Source organism: Tigriopus californicus, chromosome 6, assembly GCF_007210705.1.
Source record: "Tigriopus californicus strain San Diego chromosome 6, Tcal_SD_v2.1, whole genome shotgun sequence".
Lineage (NCBI taxonomy): Eukaryota > Metazoa > Arthropoda > Copepoda > Harpacticoida > Harpacticidae > Tigriopus > Tigriopus californicus.
The window spans coordinates 12,150,351-12,166,804 of record NC_081445.1 but is presented as its reverse complement, the minus strand read 5'-3'; the positions used below and the strand labels follow the sequence as shown (position 1 = coordinate 12,166,804).

Below are 16,454 nucleotides of genomic sequence, written 5' to 3'. Positions count from 1 at the left end.
ACTAATGTCCGCTTTGAAATATAATGCGCGATGAAAAAAAAATATGATTGGGTGCAAAAGAAACTTGTTCAAATCCTGAAAATGCATTTTTGCTCAAATAAAACTTGTCACTTTTTGGCGTCCCCTTCTAAGTCTCTGGGTTCAAAATTAGGAGAATATCATAAACACAAAAGCATCAATTTTTACTGAGAGGTTTTTCTTTAGATTTCTGTGTTTTTCAATTTTTTTTTTCTAAAAGTATAAATTTCAAAATATTGCCTGAATACACCCTGTCAAAGAGTGCCAAATATAATTGAATTATAAAACTGAAATTCTTTATGAGCACCATGAATGATATGCTTTTCTTTAAAAAAAAGTAGCATTATTCTAGCATTTTCGAATTCCAATTAGCATATTTTTAGCATCGATTTTGCACAAGCTAGCATCGTTGGCTGAATAAAACCTGGCCAGTGAGCAAAATCCTCTTGCATTGTCAAGATTTACTGTCATCAACATCAGAAACAGTAGTAAATAAAGCTTCAATGAAGCCTGGCTAGTGCCCAGATAATAAAAATAATAATTAGTTCAATGATCAATGCGCTCCATCCCCCCAGGATTGAAGTACTGAATGCAAAGGGGTAGAGGGAAAGAAAGAGTTCAAAGATCTGAAAAGTTCGTTTATTTTTCCCCTGGTAGATGATCATGTGTGAAGATTCAACGATCCATTTTTACAGACCAGTTCTGGCATGGAGGATTTTTTTGAAGTTATCAGGACCTTTTTGGTTAGATTCTTCATACTCTGGAGTTTTTTAAGTAGCTATTAAAAAGGGTGAGTTTCTCCTTCAAGTCGTTCTCCTTGTCTTGATTGATTTCCTTCTCGCCACCAAACACGAGGGGGGCCTAAAAATAATGGCAAGCCTGACGTCTGAAACCAGTTGCAAAGTAGACAATGATCAAGGGATCTCCAAATTACTTAGACTTCGTTGAAAGCCTTCCACAGGACATTGGCGTCAAAATAGAGCTTCTCGTTGACAATGGCTTGTTCCTTGAGGTCCTCGGGAAAAAGTTGTCCCTTGGTGCCGAATTTTTGTGCCACATACACAGCAATGGCCCGGCTTTCTGTCAACACGAAATTGTCCTCCAACAAAGTGGGCACCCTGTGTTAGGGGTTGATCTGAAGAAAGACACGTCACATCAGCTGTCAAGGGTCAAGTTGTCAATAAAGTGCACTGGTTCGTTTCTTACTTTGAGGAACTCGGAGTTATTCTGTTGAGCGACTAATGCTCGTCCATGAGTTGGGAAGTAGTTAAGTACTATCTAAAACAGGGTTGTACTGTAGGTACCCCACGTACCCTCAGTTAAAGGAAGATTCGAGGGCCAATACCAAACGATGAAGGCAGGGAACGCATATTGCAGCAGATGCCGGAGCTTATAAGATCGACCATGACTGTTCAATTTTACCCGATCTACACACAGGGTCTTTAGAGGGAGGGATGTTCGAGACATCAATTTCCTTAAGAACACTTGAGAATGCAATTAGGTGTCATGCAAGAGATAACAACGTGGATAACTCAAAAGGACTTGAAGAACAGATTGACAATGAAAAGTTGTGATTAAGCACGATCTCACGAGATTTGCTTATGATATCCACTTCATAGTATGTGTACACTAGAAAGTATTAACCTCATTTCGCAGATGGAATGTAAATGTCTGGTCAAATTTCTAATGATTCCTTGGATTCAATTGTCATCAAACAAGACTGAATTTAGAGCTCGGGAGGCTCCTGAACAATGCCCGTTCATGAATTAGACTAGAAGCGGACAAATATTAACACTCAATTGAAGAAACTTAGAACTCCTCAATGTTGTATTATGAATATAAAAACGTTGATTGAGATCACTTTGAAGGAGCGTGTGTGTATCCTTTGATGAATGTTCCAGGTCTAATTTGTGATTTCTTTTTTGTTTCTAAGCACGTGAAAGTGGAATGAATTCGTCGGTTCGGCGCCGAGTCTTTTGTTGATCAATCAGAGGATTGCTTTATGAGATGGCAAATTCATGGAATCCATCTAGTTAATTTAGTGGAACCATCCAATTCGAGAAGCAATCCCGCTTGTCATATTGTCAAATTACTTTCATATACCGTACTTGTGGTTATCGTAATACAAGAATGTACTTTTACGATTACCGACCCTTTATTTTGTTTGATCCGCTTACCTCGATTTAAAGCGGGATTTGATTTACATGTACAAAAATAGTTATTCACATGACGCTTACGCGCTATAAGGAATATCTGTACAAGCACTCCTATTTCATAATCCTCCGCCGCATTTCAATATGAAGTAAATAACGTTTACATAAAAAACAAAACTTCAAGTCTCAAACCAAGCAAGGAAAAATGCACTTTCGTAATCTGCTAATGATGATAATGGCAATTACATTATCATTTTAGGTTACCATAACTATGACCTTTACACTATTCCACAGAAAGTAAATCACAATTAGAGGTGCCCGTTTTTCTTTGTCAAAGCATGTATTTTCCAACAAAAGAGATCATTCACTGGTAACGCATTATATCGTTCTATGGAGGAGAAAATTTGACTGATTTGAGAATATAACGTCCAAATTTGTACGATTGCGACCCTCAAGCGGGGGCACAACCTCAACTTGGCGGCGTAATATTTAGCATGACATTTTTTTACAAACCATCAACACACTATCTTTTGACATTCGGTTAGTACGATAATCGCACTCAACAACCGTCCGTCTAATTATCGTCATATCAATAGCTCTTCAACGAGCATTTGAGCAAAAGCACATAATGGTTAGCGAGCAAATATCAGGTACAATGGTGGTGAGCAACGGCAGTATGAGCAAGTTCAGTTACACACACAAGCACACATTAGTATCGCGTTCCTAATTCACGTTCTTTTCTTGAAGCGATCCGAGTGGATTCGACTTCAGAACCGAAAGTGTCACGTCGGTTGGATCGTTACTGGTTCCGTTGGCGGTGGTTCCATACTTGGAGGCTGGTTCTGCGTGGATCATTTCCAATCTTCCATTGAACTTGTTCACCAGGAGGCACTCCCTCTCATCTTCGTTTTCCTCTGCCACATCATCGCTCTTCTCTTCCTCATTGATAACTCCATCTCTAATGACCTTGGCGGTCGTTATTCCCGAAGTTGGCGCTATGGCGTCGCCGCCTTTCGCCAGATGAAGGTCGCTGTTAGAGGCTGGCAAAAGGGTCGAGGTCTGATCGAAACTCGTGCTTTTCATCTCGTCTGAAGCCTCCTCTATTGTCTTCTGAATATCGATGAGGTGCTCACGACCGCGAATGAATTTAAAACCATTGGCACCACCACCATTGCTGGGATGAGGCCCGTGAGTTCCCCCGAGACTTGCCCCTCCAGGACACTTGAAACTAGACTCGACGTAATAAGAAGCTGGAAGTGAGGATTGATGCACAAGTCGAGGTCGATTCTGGCTCCCACTCCCTCCTGAATGGTTGCTACCCGTGGGAGTAAAGTGCATCCTGGAACAGGCGGAAAAAATAAAACGTAAGGTCCCTTGGTCAGGTCACGGAGGCCTATAAAAACTCAAACACGCACGACCGAGGAAGTGCATCCCAAATTTGAACGACCTTCATAATTACCAGTAGGAACAAAGGAAGCTGTTCCGGAGGTAGGTCTTTACCTTGGACAGGTTGTTGGGCACCCCGATGGGCGATGATACATGGAGTGAGGCATTATGACTTTACTTGTGAAGTTAATTGGGCCAAATGGAACTCCCCTTCTCACATTTTCGGTTTGATCTAAGCTGCTTGCCGCAATTCCGGTTAAATCTTAGTGCTTCGCTCCCATTTGTTTAGGACCATTTTAAGGGCGCAGAAATAAGATCCCTCCATTCTTTCTAGTGCATGTAAGGCTAAACACGATGAATGGGGAAGCCCTTCAAAGTGTATAAAGTTCATGAAGGAAATTGGAACTCTTGAGGCGACGGGTTAATCTCGATATTTCACAGAGAGGGCAAGCGGAGTGGTGTTTTTATTTTATTTTAATGTCATTTCCTCGACGTTGGAGACTACTGCGAAAAATGTACTTGTGGGGGCGACTACCATTGGACTTCTTCCTTTGGGAAAATGTTACCCAAGTGGAGATAATCTGCCAGGCCTTACAAGAGAGAACCTCGACCGAGAAGTCGACCTCTGTTATTGTTGGAAGTGGAGCTTTGCAAACTTTACTTTTGGCATCTGTTGGTCCAAAAGTCGGAGATGCGAAAAGAGGCCAAAGAGGGAAGATGAGACAGTTCTGCGTGGATGAAAAGACAACTAGAAACTTGGAAACATTTAATCTGATTACGTATCTAGACGGAATTTCTTTGGCAAGCCTGCCAAAAACCTTTCCGACATTCAATAGGCCGTGTTTTGGTTACATTGCAATGGTCGAAACGTGATAGGCTATCTGAATACACAGCGCAAGCGATTTGCCACCATTCATCCAGTTTCCATTCTCTTGCAAGATAAATGCAGAGTCAGCAAAATGCGCACTTGGATCTCTGTGGCAAGTTTGTTCCAAATGTATTGTGCCTGAGAAATCCCTCCTTGATAAAAGACATTTTCTACAGATACTTGAGAAAAAAGGGATAATTCATCCATATTCAAATTATGCAAAAAAACATGGCTGGTTGATTCAGCTTTTGAAATCAATTAACATTCAATTTTCATTATATCATTTTTTAATATATTAATATTTTTTAACCAAATGTTATAATATGGAAATCATTCAACTAGATCAAAAAGGAGAACATTTACGTGTAATGTGAATTACGTCTAGCAGGCACGCGTTCTTCGAAATCTTCGAGCATTTTGTAGAACAATTCTATTTTGATATTAATAAATAAACCTGAGTACATCCGTCACTCGCAAGCGGATCGACTTCTCTGACGTTTTGATTGGAATTTGTCATTAGAATCAGACGTCCAATTTCCTACCAGGATTCATGACCAAACACGTGTTCTGTACTTACTCAAGAGCACATTATCAAGTTATTAGTTCTTCAGAAGCTTCTCATCCTCAATCAGTATTTCCTCTTTTCATTTGCCATTATGCTTCACATAACGGCATTAGCCAGAAGACTTTTGTGATGAGCAAGCCAGGGGACAGATACAGTGGTTGATGCATCATACATTACCATACCTGAACGTGGAACTTCTTCTGGATCCGTCATTGTTGTAGAACGAAAAAGAGTTTCGACCTGATTGACCCCCTCCTCGGGTCACATTTTGAATGCCTTCGACCACAGTGCGGTTGGTCTGATAGCGATCCCAATGGTTTTTGACCACATTGCGAATCTCCGTATTGAGGAAACAGTACGGCAGAGTGACCGCAAACCCCTGGAAAATAAATGACCACGGAAATTGAGGTTCACCTCTGGGCGTGAAGCGTTGAAAATGGTCCCATGAGTAATAAGTCTTCCCCACCTCGTGTGGGTGAGGATAGAACGTGGGTATTTATGAGTCGGATGGCAGTGCGTAAATCTTCCGGCAAGATTGATCATTGGGCATTAAAAAGAGTGCTAAGGAACGTTTTCAAATTCCGAGCGCTCGCTTCGTTGAATTATCGCTTTGCATCTTGAAATGAAAGCTATTTCTAATAGATATTATTGTAACATGAAACTAGTAAGTTTTATTTTGAATTAATACCATGTGAATTTTTAACGGAAGTTTTTAAGATCTTTCGCTCGGATTGGTGCAAAAATTCCAAATCCAAATCCAGCTTAAATTGAACCGTGCAGTATTTTGAATAGAACCCATGAGAAAATTAGGGCAGTATTTTTTTTCATCATTGCAAATAATGAATTTCTTACGCTCACTTAAATTTAACTCGCTTTATTTTCGGGAAAAAGATCTTTTTGGCTGTTAGGGATGCTTTGTTTCGGGTCTTCAATAAGAAACAAAGCTTTTCCTTGTACAGGATGTTGTATGATGGATTTTTGGCCACTTCTAAAGAAACGCTCATCTCATTGGCAAATAAATTAAGTTTCCTGTCACTTGTCATTTCATCGATTAAAGCGAAGTGCAATGCTCATTTCAAAATCTAAACTTCTGCAAAATGTGAGACAATGGCTTACATCAAAATCGCCAAAGCCTTGTCTTTGACAAATGAGGAAATTTCCGCTGAATGTCAAATGAAGTTACACATGGGAAAATAGGAGTCAATTTACCAACATAAACCTTCCCCTTTTCCATGAAAAAAGGGATAAATCCTTTTCTACCCCTGATACTACGTGCACTCACTACAAATAGGAGCCACACGTAATGAGTCTTTGGCCTTACCTGAATGGAAAGAAGAAAGGCTCTGACGTGTTGAAATATGTAGTAAGGCATTGTGGTTGGATCCGAAGGCCCGGAAATGGTGAAGAGATAAGTGATCCCCAAGAGCGGGATGATAACGAGCAGTGCCTTAGCAGCCTTCCAATTCTGATGGTCGTGCTCTTGGGCAGCGGATGCAGAGGATCTCAGTTTAGTGATGACAACCTAGAATGAATGGGAAAAATATGCAGACAACGTCTCACTCCGCACGACCCACGACTTCTAATGCTGTGATATTGGTTCCCTTGTGCCAAGACCAACTCGTTCCAGAAAGAGTAGGGAATGTGACTTCTAACTAAGCATGGCCTTCTTGAAGCAAGGGGTTGGGTTTTTACTCATTTTCAAGTCTCTTTTGCTTAAGAAAGACACAAGTGGTTGTGAAGAGGGTCCCATTTTGGTGACGGAAAAAAAGACTTCAAGATCAAATGCTTACGTCATAAGGACTTGCTATCATAAGAACTCATAAATTGGCCAAAGCATCATAAAAGTGGCCGAAAGTACCTTGAGGTGAGTTATCAACGGAAAGAGTGACGTCATCAATTTCGACGTTTTATGACGCTCGCAAAAGGATCCTTGCATTTGGGGCCCTTGATTGACTTCCTAAAAGTTACCTTGATTACTAGTGAATCAATGAATCATAAAACCAGGAAAGTGGGGGAAAGTTCAACAAAAGAGCAAATTAGATTTTGACTACCTTTCTGATTCAGAAATGCACGCCCTCGTTTTCAGACAGACTTACTGAGGTCTGCAAACGTGGCAAGTTGGGTTTACACGTTTCCTTGACGTCCTTTTAGGGCTTGATGAAAAAGGCCTTCATTTATTATTCCTGTCCACACATGGTGGTGAGGCCCACGGTCACTTGTGAATCGGGCCAAAAACCCAAGATTAAATTTGGTCGAAGGAGTGCTCTCAGTTTTCTTGGAATTTCTCTCTTCAAGTACCTTTCATGCTCACCTAGAATTTTATGAGACTAATATCTTTGCAATTGTCAGAAAAGCCTCAAGCTTATAAACGATGGGAAAGACTCAATTCTGGAAAATGGACCACATGCAGTCATCTCCAGTTGAAAGCATTGTAAAATAATGCGTCTTTAATTTTACCTCCATCTTGAACAAAATGGCGACTGAAATGATATTCTCGACAACTACCCTTGCGAAGTGAAGGCAAGGTGAGGAAATCAAATTTGGCGCCATTATTTTGGGTTTTGTTGTCGTATCCTGAGGAGAAAGAGTTTAGACAAACACCACGAAAAGCGCACCGCGAGCTAAGCAAAATTTTAATAATTGGGAGATTTGTGTTACAAAATTCAAGCAAATGTCATATTTGATAAACTTTTGACCCCACATTGCTATCACGGCTTAATTTCTAAATAGTGTTTCGCTGGGACAAGCCGATGATTTAAAATAATTGGTTGTTTTTTTTCAAAGCATAATCCAGGTTGGCTAGCCACTTTGCCTATACGTTTCCTTCATTAAATTGCGTCAACTGCTTGTTGATGCGTTGGTTTCAATCACTTTATATTTGCTATGGTTAGTTAATTATGATGCATTTTCCTTCAAAATCACCATGGTTTTTAGAGGGCAAACCCTCTATGGTGGTGCTGTCATTTTTTAAGATCTAATTCTACATTTGACTCTGTTTTTAAATGTTCTTCTCCTCCTTTCAAACTTACTTATTATTGGAAATGAAAATGTCTCAGTTGCGGTAACTTTCATTCACATTCTGAATCAAATATTCAAAGCAACTGTTGCTCCCTTGTTAAACTCTCGTTCCAAATTGAGTTACCCTCCTAGAGTAGAACTGTTCAATATCTCTCAAATGGATTGGATCTGTTCCACTTACATCTGTTCCAGCTATATGATGAATCAGATATTCCCCGTCTTCGAGGAACAGAATCGACCCCTTCTTTACCAAACTCAATCCGCCTTCAAAAGCAAGATTTACTTCGTTTCCAACATCAAACCTTGCGATTTTGCTTTGGTTTTCCTCGTGCAGAACATTTGATCCCATTCTCATTCTTGGGTCCACGAAAGGACGTGAACCTTGTGTCTTTCTGGCCTCACAATATTAAATATTATTGTAATTATATTCATCTCTGGAGGCCAATTCCAAACATCATAGTGGCCCACTTAGTTCCATTGAGATGATTGACCTTTGCCTTTGTTTATCTGTTTGCCACTTCCAATGGAGCAAATCGACCAGAAAGACCATCAATCAATGTGCTCTTCAGTACTTGGTAGACATCGTTATCTCATAAGCAGGGACGTTCCCCAACCTCTAAATCAAATTAAGACCATAATGAACTTAAAACAATATGAATCGTGAGTAAAATCAAGTGGCTTTCAAGGTTATTCAACATGAGTGGGGTGGGGTGGCTATAGTTTGCATTCAATAAATAACTGTCATGAGTGCTTCTTTACAGCAGCACTTCCCGTTACTTTGACAGATCTCTAGGAGTCGTTCTGGAAATCTCAAGGGATCTTGCCACTTTTGCAAAATACACTCTTCAAACGTTGCGAGATTGCTTCTTCTTGCTTTAGGAAAAGCGGAAATAGTTCTTCAAGACCTTTTAAGTATTCAATAGATAGCAGAAATATCCGAAATATGATGGCTTCAGTAGTCATTTAGCTCGAGGTTCTCCCATTAATAGCCTGTCTTTTACGAACGTTGTTCGGATGTGGTGTGGCCTGTATGCATTAAGGCCTCTGGTAAACACTTCTCTCACAGCAATCGAGGCGAGGCTGAATAATTCATTTCCTCTCTGCCAACTTCGAGATGAACCAACAAACAATTACCCACAAATGTAACATTCGACAACACTTGCTCCTCTTCCAGAGCTCTGTTATATGTGAGAGTATCGACTCATTGCTTTGGAATTTTTTGAAATAAATGAAAAGCAAGAAAATGATGGTACTCTCAGCTCAGAGTTGGAGACAAAGTATGCCTTCCCAAGCATAATACAACAAAAATCAAGGTAGCTCTTTTGTTAAGGAATATAAGGAAACGCTTTGTGAGCAGCGTTGGCAAAAAAAACGACATTTAAGGGATTTGCATGGACAAAAGTGGCAGTCAATCATGGAAGGAGCTCAATGATGACATTACCGATGTAAATATGCAAAGCTGGTGAGTGAAAAAAGAGATAATAAGGGGTTGGATAGGTTTTTACAAGAATGCTCAGTTTAGAAGCAAACAGGTCTACAATTAGCTGAAGTTCAATTCAAAAGCCAGCCTCCTTAGACATTGACTCATGTAAGGTTTAACAGCATCCAAGACTTCGACGTTTAAGAAGTAACCAAAACGAATATCATTATTATTTGTCTATAAATGTTAGGTGAATTTATCTGAACGTCTGTCTGAATAAAAAAGTTTTTATCTGACCCTGATCTCTATCGTTTGTGGTGGCAAAATTCCAGCTCAAACCGACTTAAGTGATCATTATCTGGCATATCAAAGCTACACAGACAAGCACGAGTAAGAAGTGTTTAAAACAGTACATAAATATTAGAGAATGTGATTGAGAGGAGTGTAAAAAATTACACTTTTGCCATTTTCTGCCAATCATATTTCCTCAATTTCTCTCAGTTTTCTGCCACTTTTTTTCTGACGTTTCGTCGAAAAAGTTTTTATTTTATTTTACAATTTCTGGTCTTTTATTTTGAGTACATCAAAACAATGCCATAAATTCAGCTTTCAAACACAATTGAGAATCCTAAAGTGCAACTGTGTTCCAAGACCACGCCAGAGATTGTTCATAGATCGCAATCTCAGACACTCAAAGGCCATGTGTTGTCTTTGTAAACAATCCATCTATTTTTCTGCAATCATGTTAGATTGTGCCCAAGCAGGTACATTATTTTGTAATTACACCACTTTGTTCTTCATGCCTCTTTGATACATTCATGAAAAGATATTTGAAAGAAGCCAGTAGTTATGGTTTCAAGGCAACATATCTTGTTGCCATGTAAAGCCATCTTTATCAAATGAATGTTGGAATTAAATGGTTCAAAATAATTGTCGAACGATTTTCAAAGATGACGAACTGTCAATGAAAATTTGGAAGCACTGGATGTGCTAAAACCATGGTAGTTCTTGCCTCGATGCCACGACCTGACTAACTCACGCAGCTGAAATCCGATCCGGCATTTCACACATCTCTTTAGAAGACATAGAGCGCTCTGTATGACTCAATGGTAGCCCTCAGTTGCCACATTAAATGAGAAATGGATGATAATTCCCTCGGGGAGGTTAGAAATATTGGATCGAAGATCCTGATCGATTCCAAAAATGCTCTCGAGATCTTCATATCCCCCCCCACCCCTCTGGTGAAGGCTCAGAAATTAAGTGTGACCAAAAATATATGTACCTCCTTGGCAGAAGGCCACATTCCAAATGCGTGAAGCATCATCTTTTCCCAGTACACGGTACATGACGAGAATGGCCAAGCCCAAAGCTATGCGCACGTCTCAATTGTATGTAGTAAAAGGAGATGGAAAGAAGCACTTACCCACATGATCCAGACCAGGAAAAATGTATTCAGTCCAAGAACAAAGAGGATAGGCACAGTATAGATGTATTCCAAGTTGTTTTGGGCCATGAAAGGGCAATCCAGGGAGGGGCTCGCTGGCGACATCTGAAGAAGAGGAAGAAGACGAATTATCAGGCAACCCTGGGAATCATCATCTCATTCACATCCTTGGTTGGCCTTGAGTATGACACTCGCTCACAATTGGAGAGGTCATTAGACAGAGCGACTAAGGCTATGAATGCTAAGCATGACTTCCCGTGTCCTAACGACAGCTGCCTGCCACGTATTGGTGGGATCATTTTATAACAATTACAAACTATGCTCGAGGCGTAAAGTCTGCTACCACTCAAGCTCTAAATGAGCATGCAGGCCTGCCTGTTGACGCATCATTGCTCACTTCAGAGGCCTTCTTTCCTTTTCAAAGGAGCAATGCTGACAAGAGAAACGGAGGTACAAGGGGAGAAGTAAAAAGGTAAGGGAAACCTTAAGACTTACCTCACTATTCTTTCTGCTCATTCCCCACCAACTAAGATTAATCTGGAGCCTATTTCTCGATTCTTGGGGAGAAATCTTTCGTTTTCGTATAATCATGATTACTGACCAGACCCATTGTAAGTTGATATTTCAGACTCACAACAACTTTCTTTAACAATGATGTACTAGTAGGGAAGGTGTTTAGTTAAGAATGTGCTTTTGAAGACTGGATTATCAACATGGGACGGACGAAACTTTGATTTCAGTCAGGGAGAAGAATCGAACCGGCGACTTTCCTCTTTCTGGGAAACTATACCAACCACTACTCCACATTTTCTGCTCTTGCGTTGTTCAAGTAACTTCATAAATCCTTTCCGTCTGGTGATTCAAGTTAAGACAAGTGGCGATTCAGCAATAACATGTATTATTCAACACCTAGGGTATGGTATTGACGATAATCTAAACTATTTCGTGCTTCACAAAGAAAGCTCCACGTTCACTTGACCATGGCTTTGAATGAGAATGGAATGCCTAAAACAAGTCGTTTTCGAGAACCTGTCTTTTATCATTAGTGTGCCCCTATTATGTAGAGTATGAACATGATACTGAGAAACAGGTGATCAATTTACCGTTGTAAAATTTGATGTGGTAATTTTGTACTGAACACCTCGAAAATTGACACCCTGGTTGACCATTCCAGTGTTGAGGCTTGAGGTCAGGGTGGCCCAGACTCCCACAATGATAAATGGAATACCTGGAAGAGCACCGAAAACGAGCGAAATTACCCATCTTCAATTTGGTGACGTTGATGTCAGGAATACTCACCCCATCCGATGAAAAGGTAGTGTCTTAGTTTCATACACGAATTGTCGATGAAGAAAGCAGCAATCACTTGCACAAATAAATACAACCCTGAAAGAGATTAAATGAATTAGGTCTTTTTTTCATAACACTGGATGACTACCTATGTCTATTCCGGGTAAAATGCAGTGCAATAACTCTTCTAAATATAGATTGGAGTACAAATTTTATGTCATGGTGGGCTATTTTGATAAATGAGACTTTCCATTTGTCTAATTATGACTTAAGCAATCCTAGTCGAAAGATGGTGTGTTCTTCAAAAAATCTTTAAAAAAGTCAGAAGCTATTTTTCCTCATGTAGATTTAGCATTTTATCTTCCCTAAGGTTAAAAAAAGTGGATGTCGGTTTTGGCCCATTGCTCATTTTATCACCGAGATTTCATTCATTCAGTAAACTTTTCATTCTGCAAGGGGCCTTGAAGGTCCTTGGCTACTCTTTCACAGAAGCTTTGTTCCTGCATGAACCTTTGTTGGCCTTCATTTAAGGCTTGATTCCACTTCAAACAGTCTAAAGTGGAACTAATATTCTGCCAACAGCACTCTGTTTGCAAAGTTAGTGCCAGAAAAGTTTGACATTGCGCTTTTGATTTTCAATTGAGGTACTTGGGCAAAGCTTGCTGAATTGACAAAATTTGTTACAACTCACTTTCTCCACCCATTTTTTGAACTGTGCAAATGAAACTTTTTCCCGGCCTTACTCCTATTCGCAAATGTTCTATTGATCTTAAAAATGGAAAAAAGAAGGCGTTTTGATGAATCATCAGCGAGCCCTACATTTCAAATGAATGATTCCTGAGGATGTTCCATTTAAAAGAAAACAAGCGTGGCTGTATTCAAACGGACCCATGGCACAACCTCCATGTTCCAGAACGGTTAATTTATGTGCATTCGTTAGGTGAACAAAAGAGGGGAAATTGGTCCATAAAATGCTCACCCACCACTGTCAAGGTTGGCAGTTTAAACTTGGAACTTGTAAAATTGAAGACGAAGAAACTTAGTCTCCGTAGAGAATACGAAGATGCTCAGACCTTGGCCTTGGATGGGAAAAAAGGTTCCCCTTTCCCTAAGAGTGGTGTCCAATATCTCAAATTCACTCGATGCACTAGTGGTTTCCATCCATGATGGTTGTGAAGAACTTTCAAACAGCTTCTTTAAGATCAATAGGGATGGACATGGGCCTAGAGGGCCTCATTCGAGTAACACATAGGACTAGTGTAAGTTCTGGTCATTCATGATATTACATCTCGCTAGAGCTACATTTCTATACCTTCTGGTTTGTTGTAATGTATGTTCAACACTGAAGATGAGAAGTAAATCAAATTTTTGTAAGAACTGGCAATCTCAAAAATGGCCTCTTGAAATTGAAGGCGGATAATTTGTCAATGAAGTTTATTTCCTGTTTTGAAAGATCAATCGCATCCATCGTCCAATTGAAGGCCCTCAACTTCCTCTTAATTTGTTGTGTCAGAGCACTTACATATCCTCAAGTATGAGTTCAAACATTGTTTTATTAGTATCTTCATTGCCCAGCATGACTTGCTTCAGAGGTCGTTTCTCTTCGTTGAGCTCTTCACGACAGTCTCTCTGGGAAAGAGGTTTTCCGTCCAAATCCATCACTTGTCTTCTTGCTCTTGGCGTTCAACTACCATTTTTAGTGCCTCACTCGAACTTTCCACGTGCTTTTTTAAGCGTCCAATAATACAAAGGAGGTTGATTTCTGAGGCAAAATGCCAAGTGCTCGTGGGAGAGAACAGCGCAGTTGTGCGATGAGAGAGTTCCAAAGCAATTGGATTAAGCATTTTCTCTCCACAAGTCGGTTTCATGGGCATGCACTTTCCAGAGAAAATCCCAGTTTTTAACTGGCCAAATTTATCGGCCTCTCCCAATTTTTGGCCGGAGCAATTAAGTTTTGCTTCAATTTTAATGAGCTCATTTGTTCCCATTTCTGACTTTCATACCATGATCACGTCCCAATGGACATTGAGTTCCAAATTCAACCGTGTCAGTGATCTTGAAAGTTGCCCAATTCCGACCCGGATCTGCGCTTCGCAGTCTTTCGGTGGTCACAGAAGTGCATTGGCACCCTTGATACTCCTAAAATGGTCCGATCCCGGTTGTAAGCCAGTGAAAAACTCGTTACAAGGGCTTAACTTCCACTAAAGACGTAGTCATTAATGTACTGTATCTTTATATGAGGTGCATTGGCTCACACGGCAACGGAACAATAGAGTTCAACCAGTCATTAGAAAGTGCTTACCCTTCCATTGTGCATGGAAGGGTAAAGAGACCATAGTAAATTGGACCGAAGAGGGAACCGATTAACTGTTTGTCTCGCTTACCTAGACCAGTTCATACTGGCAAAAGCAAAAGTTAGATAAGCGAAATCGCACTCCGGGAGTTCTTGCAGCCTCGAACAAATTTATCTAAATCTCCCAAACTGTTCATTTTATTTCAAATACGCACTTCATACCACCAGAGGACCTTGTAGAATCAATGAGTTTGGCCAAATTTGAGCACAAAACTATGCTTAGGGAACTCAGGAGATATGTCCAAAGTTATTTAGTAAACACTACATAAAATCCAAATTTTCGGCCTGCTCTTGGTCAGCAACATAAGCTTTTGACAACTTTGAAATGAACCACTTTTCAAGTCAATGATGTAATCCTTAATTCGAAAATTGGCTCAAAGTCGCTATGGCCAACAGCAGGCCAATTTGGCGGGAAGCTCGTTCACAGTCCATATTTCTAATGATGGGTTTCGATCCGGAACATCAACTATTTAGGTGGAAGAACCTCTGGTAGGGCTCCCATTCCAACGAAAAAGGGTAGAGAAATGAAGGAAGACCCAAGATCAGGAACGAGTTTTAAAGCAGCCCTGGTTCCGAGACCTAGAACGGCAGGGTCGCGTTTTGCCACTCATTCAATGAGTTTTTATTTTGATATTGTACTCTTTTTAGCTTGTGATGGGAGCCCTAGCCGAGGTCCCTTAAGCTAAAAAGCTGAGCTTCCGGATCGAAACACATCACTACATATTTCTAGAAGTTCGTGGTCCTAGCTAAGAACTGCAGTTCTTAACTGGATTCGAGTACTCAGAGTACCTTTCTCTGATGGGCAGAATAAAACCGGGCTGGGCAAGGAACCTTAGAATCCCAGTAAAGCTATTCTACAAGTCAAGGAAGGATTCATGATAATTCGTTTATCCTTGGATAGTGGGTAGAATTCGATTTTCCTTCTACCTTGGTAAATTTACTCACCAAAAAGGCTAAAATAATAAAATACTGGTACCATAGCCGAATTGCTCACATCACAAGCAATATCTTTTACGACCGTCTTTTTTGTTGCAAAAAACTACGAAATCTCGCTTCTCTAACACGGTGTTACTCCCAATACTGATAGTTTTTTTTGCATATGCCAAGACTTCTAATAATGATTTTCGTTGTTATTGAAGCAAAAGGAACACCTTTTGTAAAAGATCATCTTGGATTTTAGCTCAGATTAGAGCATTAATCCACTTAAAACCTACAAAGAGATAATATTTTCAAAAACGTAATCAATACATAGATGTTTGGAGTAACCTTAGTCGCGTTTCCAACTAGAAATCACGGGCGTTTTGGGGTTTCTTCTTAAAAAGAGTTAATCCTAAAAATTGAAAATCTTGCCTCATTGCTAAGGTTTAAGGATGATATATTATTCACATTTAAGAGGTGTTATTCATAAGCAAGTTGCTAAAAGTATTGGTAGGCAAGTTTGGCTTTTAAAGATGTGTTTGATGTCAGATAATAAGGAGAAGCGTTTTATTCTAACAGAAAACAATAAATCATAATTCGTTCGTTAAGATCGTTAAGATGTAGATTAGGTAAAAACTGGCATGAATTTAAAGCTAGGGTTTAAAAGTTATTGGTTGTCTACCCACCATTGGGGCAATTGTACTTGCCTTGGAACACCTTGTCCCCACTTTTGGACAATTTTGTCCAATTTTGGCCACTTTTGGACACTTTTGTCCATTGAGTGTCCAAAATGCAAGAAAGGCAAGAATCCTCTCCCTAAGTGCTATGGGTTCAAACCCTGATACCGGAATAGTTGAAGATATCAGTCACCCTAGAGCCACTATAATATAAGAGTACGCGCATGAGATTTTTGGTCCCAAAACGTCGTTTCCATTGTACTGTGGTTCTTCAGTTCACCCCCAAGGCGGCTTTTCCTGTGTTATGTATTTACTTCATTGTTGTAAAACGTAGCAAGAAAATG

The 16,454-nt window shown here is 40.0% G+C and overlaps 2 protein-coding genes and 1 pseudogene across 2 annotated transcripts in view; 1 reads left to right on the top strand and 2 right to left on the bottom strand.

Moving 5' to 3' along the window:
* LOC131881980 (uncharacterized) overlaps positions 1–2,159 on the top strand; it is a gene marked incomplete in the record, with an annotated part of 24,101 nt that extends 21,942 nt beyond the window's left edge. Inside the window, 1 exon segment of the mRNA XM_059228984.1 lies at positions 1,962–2,159.
* LOC131881789 (glutathione S-transferase 1-like) lies at positions 708–1,485 on the bottom strand (annotated as a pseudogene).
* A 321-nt stretch (positions 2,160–2,480) lies between the features above and the next one.
* The window catches only part of LOC131881979 (diuretic hormone receptor-like), a 28,475-nt gene continuing 14,501 nt past the window's right edge, over positions 2,481–16,454 (bottom strand). Inside the window, exons 5-10 of the mRNA XM_059228983.1 lie at positions 12,172–12,258; positions 11,976–12,100; positions 10,852–10,977; positions 6,312–6,512; positions 5,173–5,369; positions 2,481–3,510 (exon numbers count right to left, since the gene is read on the bottom strand). Of these exons, the coding sequence (XP_059084966.1) occupies positions 2,895–3,510; positions 5,173–5,369; positions 6,312–6,512; positions 10,852–10,977; positions 11,976–12,100; positions 12,172–12,258 (1,352 nt within the window). The 3' untranslated portion in view covers positions 2,481–2,894. The remainder of the gene's footprint in view (positions 3,511–5,172; positions 5,370–6,311; positions 6,513–10,851; positions 10,978–11,975; positions 12,101–12,171; positions 12,259–16,454) is intronic.